Source organism: Motacilla alba, chromosome 4 (assembly GCF_015832195.1).
Source record: "Motacilla alba alba isolate MOTALB_02 chromosome 4, Motacilla_alba_V1.0_pri, whole genome shotgun sequence".
NCBI lineage: Eukaryota > Metazoa > Chordata > Aves > Passeriformes > Motacillidae > Motacilla > Motacilla alba.
The window spans coordinates 8,576,424-8,591,238 of NC_052019.1; the positions used below are offsets into that span (position 1 = coordinate 8,576,424).

The 14,815-nt window shown below is 38.3% G+C and overlaps 1 protein-coding gene across 4 annotated transcripts in view; it reads right to left on the reverse strand.

Moving 5' to 3' along the window:
• The window catches only part of ZFYVE28 (zinc finger FYVE-type containing 28), a 146,041-nt gene that overhangs the window by 17,823 nt on the left and 113,403 nt on the right, over positions 1-14,815 (reverse strand). For 2 of the 4 annotated variants that reach the window (XM_038134253.1, XM_038134249.1), the window contains exon 9: positions 12,945-13,049. The exons of the other annotated variants lie outside the window; for them this stretch is intronic. In XM_038134253.1, coding sequence (XP_037990181.1) covers positions 12,945-13,049 — 105 coding nt within the window. The remainder of the gene's footprint in view (positions 1-12,944; positions 13,050-14,815) is intronic. 4 annotated transcript variants of the gene reach the window in all.

Sequence of the window (14,815 nt, forward strand, 5' to 3'; positions counted from 1 at the left end):
ACACATTTTGAGTTCAATCTGCTTTAATCAGGTGCAGAAACATTCACCATCTTGCAGATCCTGTCCTTCTGGCATACCTTCTGGCGGAATGCATGAATTGTTATTTTGGGAGAAGACACATAGGTAGCATTTTTATTTATAACAAGATTTTATAAGATACAGTTTTCCAATTCTACCTGTAGGCTCCACAGGTAATCCTTTGAAATATAAAAGAGAAATAATTATGCCACCCAATCTTAAAAGCCCTAGGAAAAACAGACTGAAAATAAAGAAGTACTGGAGATGAGTTACTGATGGAAATACCAATGGAACATGTGTAGCATCAGTACCTTAACTGGCCCCCCATTCTTTCAAACACAGAGTAATGACTAGGCTTGCAGGAGACTCATTTTATTCATGTTGTCTGTTGCTATTAACAAAGGAAAGTTCTTGTAAGGAGGTGTTATTTCTGTGTTTACAGTTCCAGCAGCACCATGACTGACTGGGCTTATCAAAGACACTGAGAATGAAGTGAGAATTCTTTTTCATTTTCCTTTGCCTTTCCATAGGGGATAGAGTAGATATTAGAACAGCAAGTCTGTCAGCATGGAAAGGCCTGTGTTCAGGACAATGAAAAGGTCATGTACAAATGCAGCTTACAAAAGAATAAACTGAAAGGCAGCAAGAGCCAGGAAGGGATTCCTGAGTCACAAGGGTGTGCAGTCAGAGGATGCCTGCTCACACAAACCCTCTCACACAAAGATAAAGGACTCTGCCTTGCAACACGGGCAAACAGGCTCTACTCTATTTTACATAAGAACTTTCTTAGGGATACACACATATGCACCATGAATTGCTCTCCAAGGCAAGCATGGACCTCCTGACAAAGCCAGATGCAGTAATTATTTTGCAGACTGCAAAGCCAGTCTGTGTAATTATTATTTTAGAAGAAGTTAATGTGAATAACCCTAATACAGAGGTCTCTTCAAAACTCCCAATACACAGAAACTTTAGTGCAGGAGAGAAACAGGGCTACTGAATCAAGGATGACTTTTCCCTCCAAATCACAGCTGAAGAAATATTTCAAATGGAGGTGTTGAGTGGGCAGAGAGCTGTGAAAAGTGCTTTTCAAGAATATAAGCTACTTGGTCCTTTGCTGTTTTGCAGAAAGGAAGAAAGGCTCATTCCACAGTTCTGACCAATTTTAATACTAATGTTTGCCTTTCCGAGCCTCCTCCAGCTGGGAGGAATGCAGTTTTACCTACTTCATTCAGGAATGTGATTTGACCTACTTCCATTGCGACTATTCTGTTAGTTTTTGTGGTGTGTCACTAAGACTGGCCATGTCACCACAAGACTGGCTGGGACTCTTTTTTCCCCAAAATCCCCAGCAGAGAGCTCATGTGAATTGCTCCAGCACTGTGGGATGGAAGGTCAGCATGTCTGCACACTCACATTTATGACATACTTTGATATGCCCACTCCCATGTAAACTGCAGTATCCACATACAGGAGGTTCAGAAAAGAGGACATTTTGTTCTTGGGATTGCTTGTGCTACTACAAAGCAAAAAAATGAATACTCCAGAAAAATTTAAAACTGAACCTAAGAATTGCTACAGAGTCAGAAACAATTACTCTGCCTTTACCAACACAACCAAGTCCAAGTAAGACAAAAATTACTCTCAAAGAACATCCAACAACCATCAGTTCTTTACTTTAAGGTATATCTAACTGTTAAAGAATGTAGCCAAAATACAATATTGTAGAGACAGTAAGAAATACTGTAAGAACAGAAACACTGCAATTGTTTCAGATAAACAGCAAAAGAGCCAGCTTTTTTTTTTATTAGAGTACGCCAAACAGCAATGACTGCATCCATGCAAATAGATTCTCACGATTTTATAAACTGATAATACAGAAAACAAACCTGAAATGTGATCTACAGGATGCAGCTTACCTTTTTTTTTTTTCCCTATGAAGAACATCTTTCCTACTTGGCTTATCTAACATGGATAATTTGGATAAGCATTTTCAGCCAATACCAGATGTTTAGGAAGCATTTCATCAATGTCAGACTACACTTGGATCTAGAATGTTTCACAGCCAGCATCTACAGAATCATGTCTCATTGCACGATACAAACAGCCATACTACTGCTAGAGACAAGTCCTCACTCTCTCAACTGTTTGGTTGAAAGGAACCTGAATAACCCAATGAATTAAGTTACAAAGGGGTAACATCAAAATACACATGGAACTCCCCTTGTGAAACATTTATCATATACACAAAGCTTATCATGCATTAATTTTTCAGACTGTAAAAACATTGCGAAGCTGACACATCTGAAGGTGAATATTAAGAAATAAGATGTTAGGTCAAAGGTTGATTCCAAACAATAAATCTGCTTTTACCTTATAGAGGAACAGATACCCTGTGGCAGTAAAATGAATTAGCTTTTTGTTTAACTTGGCTGCAGCCATCCCTTTCAAAATTACACTTCATTTATTACATGAGAAGAGTCGTACGACTCTTTCAACACTTTCAAGGTGTATCTCTACACCTTGCCTGGTCTCAAGGCTCTACTGTGAAATTTAGCCAAATATGCACAAGCAAACAAAAGCCAATAATGTAACTGTACACAATAAAATCTTTCACCAAGATGCAATCTGCTTGATAGCTTTTGTGTTTCAAAGGACACTTCTGAGCCTGTTTAAGTAGCAGTACTCCTACATAACAGAAAACAGGACTGTGGAACAAGGAGGTTATGACAGACAGACATTTTCAGAAGTGGACAGACATTTTAGGTAACCATCTGTGATACTGCAGGCTTTGGGCTGTGCTTGTTGGTCACTGACATTCATCCAAAACCAGTGAAAGCAGCAAAGTCTAAACCCAAACAACTAAAGTCAACCAATTCAATGAAGGTCCAAATTTAAATATTTTACATTTGTGCTCAAAACATAGCAACAGCTGTAGAAATCAGTGTCCACTCACAGAAGTCTCCTTTCAAATTTGTCTGAAAATGTTTGGTTCTTTAAACCTGAAACCTGCTCCGCACGAATGCAGAATGTATGAGATTCTCTGAAAAAATTTCTTATTATTCACATACCAACCCTCAGAGTATCTTAAAAATGCATTAAATATACAGCAGTGACAGACAAAAAGAATTTAAAAGCTCTATGGTTCAATTACAATGAATACAAAAAATCAACTGAATTTTCATGTTTTCAAATTAATCACAAAAAACTTTTAAAAATACATGGCTTGGTTATGTTTCTTTGTCTTTTGAAATCTTAAATCAAAGGCAATAGTGGGTCACTTCTTGCAAAGGAGAAAGCCCAGCAGACCCATTGTACTCTTTATCACAGAATCAGAGAATGGTTAGGATTGGAAGAGAGCTTGAAAATTATCCAGCTCCAACACAAATATGTGATGCAATTATGTCACCAAATTTAAAAGGCAATTAAGACCACCCTATAAGTCTCTGATTTCAGGGAAGGTCTTGAATGACAACTGATTTTCAGGAAAAGATCTCAGAAGATTGCCAGTAGTGCCTGTAAACAGACAGGGCTCAAGTTTCAGCCACACGAACTCATCCCAACTAAGCCTAAGAAGAAAACTCTATAACAATACTACAAATGTTTACTAGAAAAGTATTAATATATAATTCAGTGACTAACTTCACCATTTATGTTACCCAAATACCTGTGACATCAGGGATTCCCCTCTCACTTTCTCTGGGAATCTCCAGCAATCTACACAAGCAGGGGCAGAAGTAGAATGTAACTCTCTGCAACAAAACAGGTAACACCTTCCTGCTGTAGTGGGAATTTATAGCTGGTGATTCCACTTGACAATGAATTCAAAATCCATGTATTAAATGGCACCATTCTGTTTCATCACATTTTAAGACCAAGGTCCTCTTTAGGAAAGTTTGGTAAGTGATGTACAGTAGCAGGTGAGACCCTTGACAGCAGAGAAATGTGAAAACTTCCCAAGAAGTTTTCTGTGATTTCACACATTCCTAATGTCCTACACAGAAGGACATTACATAAACCTTGTTGAAGTTTGACAAAGGGTCAGTAGCCCAAGTCTTAAATATAAATTAGTGTTCATTTAAAAATTGATGAGAGACTGTCTATAAATTATAAAGCAGTGCAATTCTTTGGACTTAAATGATATCAACTCATTTGCACTAATTTGCCTTAACAAATCTCTCATGTCCATTATTTAACACCACAGGTAGTGAATAACTAAAGATATGTACATGTGTAAGTGTCTCATGTATGTGAATTTCCTTGTATACAGAGGTACATTTAGAATATTCTAGTTCTTACAATTTCTCAAAACACATTATCATGAGCTCCCCAACTTTCATTTTTTGCTCATTACAGAGTTTAGCACCTTATGCTCTGTGTACAACACCAATAACATACACCTTCTATCCACTCCACAACATTTAAGATTCTCTCCCATTTGAATATTTTCATCCTTATGGCAAATGAAAAAAACCCAAACCAAAATGATTGCGGGCAAATCTATGCTACTGATTGCATACAATTTCTAAAACAACTTCAGCACGTTGGCACATTGCTCCCACTGCCATTTTGTGTAGGCTGTAACTGGAAATCTCACCACTAACCTGCCAGCCAAGCTATTACTCTTACTCTACTCCAGAAGGCGGTAGTCAACTCTGGGTTCCAGTTTGCTAAAAAGAACAACCAGCAACTCCAAAGGCCATGAAAGGTTCAAACAGAATAGTTCAGGGAAGACAAAGGTTGCATCCGTGAGAAATGACAAGAGGAAAATTACAGGGGTTTAGGTAGGAGATACGTAATTCCCATATCAGTAAGAAAAAAAACCCCAACCTACTTCCCATCCTGCTTTTTGCAGTACCTCTAGTGTTTCTTTTTGGATACTCTCACCAACACAATAAACACAATAAACAGTAGGCTAAAACCTGTTGGTTGTGCTAGTTTTGATATGGTTGGAAGAGAAACTGTGAGAATCATGGCTTCTTACAATTGTTTTAAGTGAACTGGATGGCTACACACCCAATTTTAGAGTCACTTAAACCCAAGCCAGAACATTATATGCTATTATTTAGGTAACAGCATGTAGTTTTTTAGCTAAGGATATGCTCTAAGGAATGACCCCAGAAGCTGCATTTAAAGGAGAATAAAAAAAGCTTTAATGCAGAACTTGATTTCTTGTCTTTCAAACCCTAATATTTTTAAGTCAAGAGAGTTTTTTAAATATAACCGAATACAACCCCTTAGTTATTTCCTCTATCTTTTAAGAGAAACAGGTCAAGAGGGTAAAAAACCCACCAATCAACCCAACCTCCCATAAAGCACACCAAGGCTTCAGAACTTTGTCTTTAGAAACAAATAATGCATGCAAATCCCTCTAGCTAGAAATCACCAAAAGAACTGGACCTGACTAGACAACAGTATTCCCACATGTGTGAGCAGTGCCCAGCTCCATTCACAGCACATGTGCTAGAAGCCCCATCTGCTGTCAACCTTCTGAATCCCTCAGTGGGGGGAATTACTTTTCCTACACTGCAAGATCTGCAGAAGCTTGTCCTTAGCTTCTCTTGCCCCTGTAGAGGTAGGCAATCTGAGGCTGGCTCTGTAAAATAAGGAATTTGGCTAACAGGATTATCCATATGGCCTAGGTGGTATCTCCAGTCAGGAAAAAGTCCTGAGCATTGAACTCTCTTGAATTTGAAATCAACAGCAAGAACTTCTGCTCCAGACCCTGGCAGCTTCTGTAGCTCCCCACTCTGCTGGAAGAACATCTTGAATCTTTTCTCAGCTGTTCAGACCTCAAACTGCAGAGCATTCTCACTTGGACTTGGCAAAATCCACAGCTGGTAAAGCAGTATCTTGCTAAACAGATTCACTCTAAGAAACTCAGCCTAGGAGAAGTTATGGCTTACTCAAACTCATTAACACTCTGGCCTGGGTTTTCAGATAAATGCAAAGATACAGTATTTCAAATGGAAATTAAAATAAACAACACTGCCAGTGCAGAATTTATCAACTGTAACAGTGCCCTCTCCCAAAGAGCTTTTTTGATTCTTATAGATAAAACTTCTGTAAGTGTGCATATGAAAAAATAACTAAAGAGCATTAGTAATCAACAGTGGTGCTTTCTAACCATCAAATTTAATGTTAGATACTTGCAAGGTATCACACTTACTGCTTTTCCTAAATTAAACCAAAAAGGGATAAAATCTGCAAAATAAAGTTATTGTAAAATTCAAGAAAAAACAGAATGGAAAAACCAAGAAGTTAGAATATTATTTGGGTTCTACTATGACTTTTTCCAATTCCACCAGGACATTTTTTTCCACCACTTTCTTGTAATCAAACTTGCATTGAAAGCTCTCAATCATTCATTCACACTGCAAAATGATAAATAAAATGAGATTAGAGGACAGAAATATTTAAACTTTGAAAATATATATTGAACTGGAAAAACTGAAAGTGAAAATCACAAATAGTATAGAACTTATGATGACATGGCTTGTAAAACCAGCTCTGGTATCCAACCTAGGGACAGAAATACATCAGTCCCAGCTTTTACACTTTATGCAGAACTTGACAAAGGACAGGCAGAACTTGGATACCTGACATAAATATTTCAGGGCAAAGAGTAATTTTATACAACTTGTTAGCAATGTCCTGTGCCACAGTTCTGCATGGCACCACAACAAGTGAATTAATTCATTTAGCATCCAGCTCCCGCAGATCCACTCTTGACTTGCAGCTCCTGTGTGTGGCAGAAATGGAGATGGAGACGCAGCTTCAGAAACACTTCCCTGCACAAGGAACTCTGAGGGATATGGAAACTAGGTAGCACAACATTTTCATATTGCTTCCATCAGTTCCCTCAAAAATAATACAAAAATGAGCAGCAGAAACATGAGTGCATCCTAGGGTCTAGGAGAATCCCACAGAAATTCTGTATCCAGACGTGGTAGTCAAAGATGAGAAAAGCTAATGAAAGTATTAGGTGGAACCTTAAAATTTTAATTAAAAAACATAGCTATCTCTTTATTTTGCACCTTTAATACAGCTGTAAATATGAGAAAATCCTCTCCGTTTTCCTCCAATCTAATTGTAATTTTACAATGTATCTTTAGACATGGACAAAAACTCTGCAAAACTGCAGTTACTATAGTGATTTTAATTACACATAATCTGAAAACTCCCAAACATGCTATTCTAAGGGTTTTACTGAGGGAAAAAACCCTAATCTGTAAAATAAAACCTAATTTCTGAAAGCTAGTAATTTTGTTCTATTACTATCACAGGGAACACCAAGTGACATTCAACAGCAGATTTTTACACATCACTAAAATGAAAATGATTATAATTGTGGCCAAATTACTAAAAATGAAAATTGCAACTGAGCTGTGTAGAAACAAGAACACAAGCCCATTATGATCACTTTGTGTCAGTCTCCAGCCATATGGTGTGTTTGATATGCCACTTGGAATACAGCCCCCAAATGGGAAATTTGGAGTGTCTACCAATTCTGCCAGAACAGTCTTATTGCCTCTGCCACTGATGCTAGTCAGCCTAAAATACTGCCCTATTTTACTTGATTTACACAGAGAGCTATATATTCTATATTTACTTCAACTACATTGAACATTTTAACACCTCTATAATATGAAGTTTATAATTTTAATAGGGAAAGACCAAAGAACTTCCAACAACTGAATTCTCACCTTCCCACTGTAACAAGCACTTGTTAACATCAGCTGCCTGGCTTATTCCTTGGAAAAAATAAAATCTGCATCCAGTTACTTGTTACTAAAGACAAAGATATGCATAAAACATAAAATACCCTGTAGAATATCCTAGAAAGGAACATTGTAACTTAGAAAATGCTCTACCATTTTGAGATTTTTTGTCTTGCAGGGTGAAGAACAAGATAGGCATGAAACACATCAAGAAGAATCCTGGCGGTGAAAACCCAGAGACATCTGCTCCAGTCACGTACGTCTCACTGACTAAAATCAGAAGCAAAAGCTGACAGACCTCATCAAGGCTGACTTTTTGTTTTGCTGGTACTGCTCAGCTGGTTGTTGGGGCAAGGGATTTAGCAGCTAAACAAAAAGACTGTATACAGCAACCTATTTATGACTGCATTAATACTGCCCTCACACTGCTTGAGTGACAGAGCTGTGCAAAACAGCACAGACTCTCTGCCTAAGAGACACACAAAGAGTTTGCGGTTCAGAATCATTAGGCAGGAATAGCATCTATAGTGGAAGTGATTCAGATTTGCTCAAGGTATAAAATCCCTTTCTCTTCACACAACCCTGCTCACCAAGCTCTTTATTTCCAGGACTCCAGTACAGTACATGTAAAGCCATTACTAACAGCCTTTTTCTGGTTGTGAGCAATCTCTCCATATAGAGCAGCTCTACAGAAAAAAAAGGAGACAGAAAGTCTACTGATCAGACCAAAAAAACAGTACCAAACATAAATGCAGAACAAATCTGTCATTTTGCATAGCTTCAATGTGAGCTGACCATGTTAACAAAGGCAAAAGTGCAAGACAGAAGAACTGGAGACAGAGTTGATCAGGTAGACTGATCAGTCAGTTAAAATACATTGTTAATGTATTTGTTGTACTCTATGTTATCATCTAGAAGGTGCCCAGAGTAGCTGTGGTCTCTGTTAAAACCTGCAGGCATGTAATTTGTGCTGTAGCTTTGATAGCTTAAGCTCTGGACCATGAGATGAAAGAACTTAATTCTCCTACTATAATTCACAGTCCTGGAGAATAACCAAGTTCTTTTTCCTTCTTGAATCCTTTTCAAGGCACTGAGTTCTACTGATGCGAAAGCACTGTATAAAAACTGTTTCTGTAAGAAACCGTCCACCCACGTGAACTTTGTTTGGTCTGAGAGATGGGCAAGAAAGTGGCTCAGAGCTCCCACTCAGAGGGGTACAATGGTCTGCACTTGAGCTGGCAGCCTGCCACGAGTGGGAGTCCCCAGGGATGGACACTGGGCCTCACTTGTTCAGCATCACCAAAACAATCTGCATGACAAGATTGTGAGCACCACTGCCAGGTTTGCTGGTGACACCGCACTGGGCGGTGAGGTGGACCTGCCAGCAGGGAAAGCCATCTCACAGACCAGGACAGGCTGGAACAGGGAGCTGGCAAGAGGAATGTGGAGTTTAACAGAGACAAGCGCAAGGTCCTGCAGCAGTGATGACACCGAAGAGCCCGGCACAGGCTGGGATCCTTTGCTGAGGGGCACCTGGGGGTCCTGGTGCACAAGAGCTGAACGGGGCTCAGCAGTGAAGCTGCTGCAGCAATGACAGCAAAGCAGATGCTGGCACGCACCCACAGGGCACCACTAGCAGAGATGAGAGATGTGACCATCCCAAACTACCAAGAGCCTGTCAGGCCCCTCCTGGAGTACTCCTGTGTCCAGCTGTGGACACAGTTCGGGAAAAGGAACAGATGGACTGGAGAGGGTCAAAATGAAAGCCATGAAGATGATGGAGAACCAGCCCTACAAGGAGAGACTGAAGGAACTCAGTATTTTATTCCCTGAAGAAGGCTCCAGGGGGACCTCATCACTGTACATAAAGAGTGGCTCTAAAGAGGATGGAGGCTGACTCTCCACAAGGAGCCACATGGAGAGGAGAAGTTGTACCAGGGGAGGTTTCATCTTGATATAACAAATATTTTATACTAAGAACAGTAAATGTCTCCCACATACACAGAAATACAGATATTCTAACTGAAATATCTAGATAAATATCCCACTCTAATTGCTGGCAGAGTCTTGCTGTTTTGGCATAAACTTGAGTCACAATTCATTGCAGATACTGCCTTTTACAGACTGTAAACAATGTGCTAAAACTTCACCACCGATTTTTGTAAATGCCTAAAATAGTAGAAAAATATACTAAAAACCACCAGTAGTTAAGCTGTAATGACATATCTATAAAAACCCCAACCTGTTGACCAGGTAAAGTATCTAGTGTAACACTAAGGTTAGTTTTAAGAGTTAATACTTATATTTCAAGTTCTTATTTATTGGTTCCTTATAACCTTAAAATAAAGTAGTAAAGTTTACCATGTACAGTGTACTCTAGGCAAACACTGGAATACAGATTCATCAGTATTTCTTTCTCCCTGGCACTCTTACAACAAGAACTCCAATGAGACTTGAAATCAACTAATTGTAACTACCTGTTCTTCTGTTGTCTCACTTATTTTTCCTTATCATTCCCAAATCAACATTTTTCTTGCATTTTCTAGCTGTGGTCTTGCAGAGAACTTAGGTCCAAACTTTGAGCATATCATATTATTCTTTGCTGAGAAAGCTGACTACTGGTAGAGGCATCTCAGGTCTGGATGCTGCCTAATGAACATTTTGAAAAAAATTATCTTCTGAACTGGGCTGAACATTGAAATTCTTGACCACCAGACCTCTGAGACTAGAAAGAGGAACATTTTATATAGATCAGGTACCAACGAAATCAAACTTTCCTTAGCAAAATCATTTGAGAACCCAAACCACTGGTTTGAACACTGCTTTGGGACCCAAAGAGTTGGAATTTTCTCCCTGGTTCTCCATTTGGAAAACAATAAATGTACATTTCTACAGAATTCCATACATTCAATCCTTCCTTGTTTCAAATCAATTCCATAATATACTATTAGTTCAACATTACTACTGCAGTTAAACTGGTTTTTCTATGACAGCTGAATTTCCTGAAGATATTCCCAAAACATGCTGCAATCTGACAACATGACTGTCAGTCTCAGTACTGATTATTTAACAGCACAAAGGAGTTGTTGATGTTTCACAGGAGGATGAAAGACCACATAAATGTATTTCAAGAATTCCATCTTTAACCAATTATTTTTCAGACAAAATTGGAAATGTTACATTTAATGTCTAATTGTTGTTAAGTGTAAACATCAAGAAATTAGATACATTAAAATTGCATATTTCAGATGAAAAAGAAACAAGCTCCCAAATTAGGTATTATTTTGGATAAGCATATGGCATCATGGAAAACCTAGTTATTTCAGAAAAGAACATTTTAGAGATTATCTTTGCAAGGAATATGTTGCAGTAAACAAATAATGCAACTCTAGAGAAGCGATTTAATGGCCAAACAAAACTCTCTAAAGAGAGAACATGAGGAGCACCTAAAAATAACATTCCAGAAAGTTATACAAATAGATGCACTGAGTATTACATTTCTATGCACAAAGATCTAGGAACATTCTACTGTGAAGCAGTTAGGTCTAAGAGTTATTTTTTTTATTACATTACAATGAGTCATTAAAAGAAGTTTTAGCTGTTTTTAAACTACGTGTTTCAAAAGGGGAAACTCCTGTCATTACAGTCAAGCAGGCACTTTGCTGGTTTGTTTTACTGGACCACAAACTACACCTCTGGTAATCCATTAGATTGCAGAAAAATAGACAACTTGGATTTCATCAAGCCACCCAGAGATGATGCAATGCTGTTTTTCAGTGGGGAAGAGCACAAAGGCACATGTGCAAATACTGCCTTAAAAATCAAACTTTCTTCTACCTAACTACCAATACAGTGGCAACTGCAACACTAATGTACAAAGGCAGTCCAGTAAGGCCTTCCAAAGAGGTGGTGCATCTAATCAAGACTTATTCTCACTGCTTTAGTTATTTCTGAAGAGTCACTGAGGCTACACCTACCATCCATTCAGACAGCTCTGTGTGAAACAGTCTTCAATCTGTACAGTACTTGGAACAGGGCAACTGCTGCATGCAGGTAAATTGGGTTTTGTTTGAAGAACAGTCAAAAGGAAATTTATTTCAAAATTAAAACAATGAAGAACAGTTTTTGCTGCATCTTTCTGCTCTTATTTTAAAGATACAAAACTCTAAAAAACTGAACTTGAAGACAGGTACATCCTAAAAAAACTCCAATTGTTATTTGTAGTATTGCATCTATCACTATTAGAAAAGCCATCTTATCTCCTCTTTTTATCCCCAAACCTAGGAAATTTCAAAATCCTGAAGTTCAGATGAAGTGCTGGGGAAAGAAAAACAGATGAAAAAGAGGACAAGAAGCAGTGGAGGATGATCTCCATCAGCTGAAGTAACAGTATTTCAATCTGTCTGTACCAGAGCAAAAATGTTATTGCACACAGTGCATGCAATACATCTCATACATGTATGTTCTGCAAACAGTGAAAAATGCAAAGATCTCATCTTTATGTTTTAGTTACGTTTTTGTGTCCTAACCATAATTCCACTATCACTCTCAATAAGTGCTTTGAGTAAAACTAAAGTTAAAACTCCCATGCAGTTTCAGAAGACGAGAATATAAAACAGTATTGCTAAAACCACCAAGGTCACAGTTTCAATCCCTGTATGGGCCATTCACTTACAAACTGAGCTCCACGACGTCTCTGGGGCCCTTCCAACCCAGAATATTCTGTGAAGTCAGAAGCAGCTCTTCACTGCATTCTTACCAGTGTTGGCCAGCAACAGGGTGTAAGTTAAACTGTTAACTGGAACAGCTTTTATTTTACAAGGCAAAACACAATGGAAAAGACATGTTTTTTAGAAAGCTGAGGGCTGGCTAAGAAAAACATTTGTAACTTGTCAAGCTACAACCTGAAGTGTCTTCTGAGAACCGCTATATGGATAAATAAAAGCGAGAACATGGACATGTGTAAGTGGTTCCTGCATGCATTAAAAACTCTTCCATAACAGTTGCCTCATTTGTCACAGCACTGAAGAAAGCTGGCAGGTTAAAAAAAAAAAAAAAAACACCAAAAAAAACCAAAAAGCACCTGTTGTTCAAAAGGAAGAATACCCAGAAGTGTTGCTGTCACTTGATTAATTCAATGAAAATTTTTAACCAAGCATAACTCAATACCATTCGTCCAATCTGACTGCAAAGTGATGTTATTACCTCAGAGCGTATATGCTGGAGAGACTACATGTAGTGACAGAAACACTCTCATAGTCACTGCTGGAGATGGAGCTGAGGGGGGAATCACGTAAGCCATCCTGAGAACTGGAAAAACATACGGAGACAAAATGAACTGCTGAAGCGAGCAAAGGCAAAAACAAAGCATTGAGAAAAGTCATGGCTTGTCATGGGTTATTCAGAAATAAAAATAAACTGGCAGTTGCATTTTTTTCCTCTTCAGAAGATGATACAAACCTATTCTGTTTTCTTCCCAAAAGGACAGGCAATTTAGCAAAGTCAGTGGGCACACATCTCACAACAATCTTCAATTTAATTCATGCCATACAGTTAAAATATTCAGGAAATAACTGTGAGCCTTACATTTTCATTGGAGATAGAGGGAGCAGCTTGCCCATGCTGCTAAGTGGGGCATAACCTCAAACCGCAGACATAACAAAGCTGGAAGTGCATAAAGTCATCTTGGGTTTCAGGCCAAGGCACAGGAATCCATAGACTTCAAAAAATTCTGAGTATTGTGAGAAGTCTGACCTACGTTTGCTCCCCATTGGAAGGAAAAGGTCTGCCAGAAACCAGAATGCTGACACTTGAGTGATGGAGCTGAATAAACCCACCCCTAAGTTTGCTCAGTCCCTCTAGTGCCATATAGCTAGCTCAAATTTTGTGCTTTGAGCCAACAGATATCCAGGAAGGAGCAGCTCCATGGCAAACCTCTGAGACTTTGTTAGCAGAAATCCACTAGCTACTAACGAAAAGGATATGACTAATTGAAATGAATGGTAGACGACTTGTCTCTGGCATCCCTGGACCAATGAAAAGCCTCTAAATAACACATCATTTCAGATCTTACAGCATATTATCAACATAAACTGGGATTAGAGGAGTAAAAACAGTTTCATAAGCACTTATAAAACTATTTTGTAAAGACCAATTTCTTGTTTGAGTAACAATTTACTGCTCAGCTACTGGAAATTCTACAAGCTGAGAAAAAAATTAAATTATAAGAGATAAGAAAATATGTAATCATGAGCAAAGATATCAAAGTTGTATTGGCTCTAGGCGGTGCAGAAGATTCACTCAAGCCAGCTGAACTCAAATGTTCAGTCAACAAATCTCTGGACAATACAAAGAGAAACCTAAGAAACATCTCCAGCTAAAAGAGAGGTATTTATATAGGTCAGGGTTATTTCACCTTACTTCTCCACAATTATGAGCACATTTTTTAATGTTCTTTTGCTTTTTAGATATATGCAAACCAGTTATGTTTCAAACTGTTTTTTTCAACCAAATTTACTATTACAGCTATTTTTTCAGCTAGAAGTCTGGAAGAACGCTTAAGGGGAATTCTTCAAAGCAGTGTAGGGAAGGTATGTGCTCTAATCCCACTAAGAAATAATAGGATTTGTTTGCATACCTCCCACTAATCACTTGGAAAATGTACCCCTTCATGTTTCTCATTTCTGACTGCCAATCTGAAAATAAATCCCAAGTGTACCATACTTTAGTTGAAAGGAGAGACTTCACAACCGGAAAATAATTTTATCAGACTTGAACAAAAATCTATTTAACTTTCATTCATTTTATGTAATTTCCCTTGCTAATTCTGCTCATTATGAAGAGATATATGCATTTAAACAAAGGCTTACTCTTTTAGAGCTCATCACCTTTACCCATCCAATCTTACAATATGGTCATGCTACTAAAATGTAATTTTACTGTCTGTTTTACAGCAGCTGAATGATATTAAAAAAACCATTAGCACACAATTTTACACCATGATTAGGCAGGTGTGGTGGTGTGCTCGCCCCCCCTTTTCTTTTTAAACAAAAGCAAAAAATGGCAGTCTGAATGTC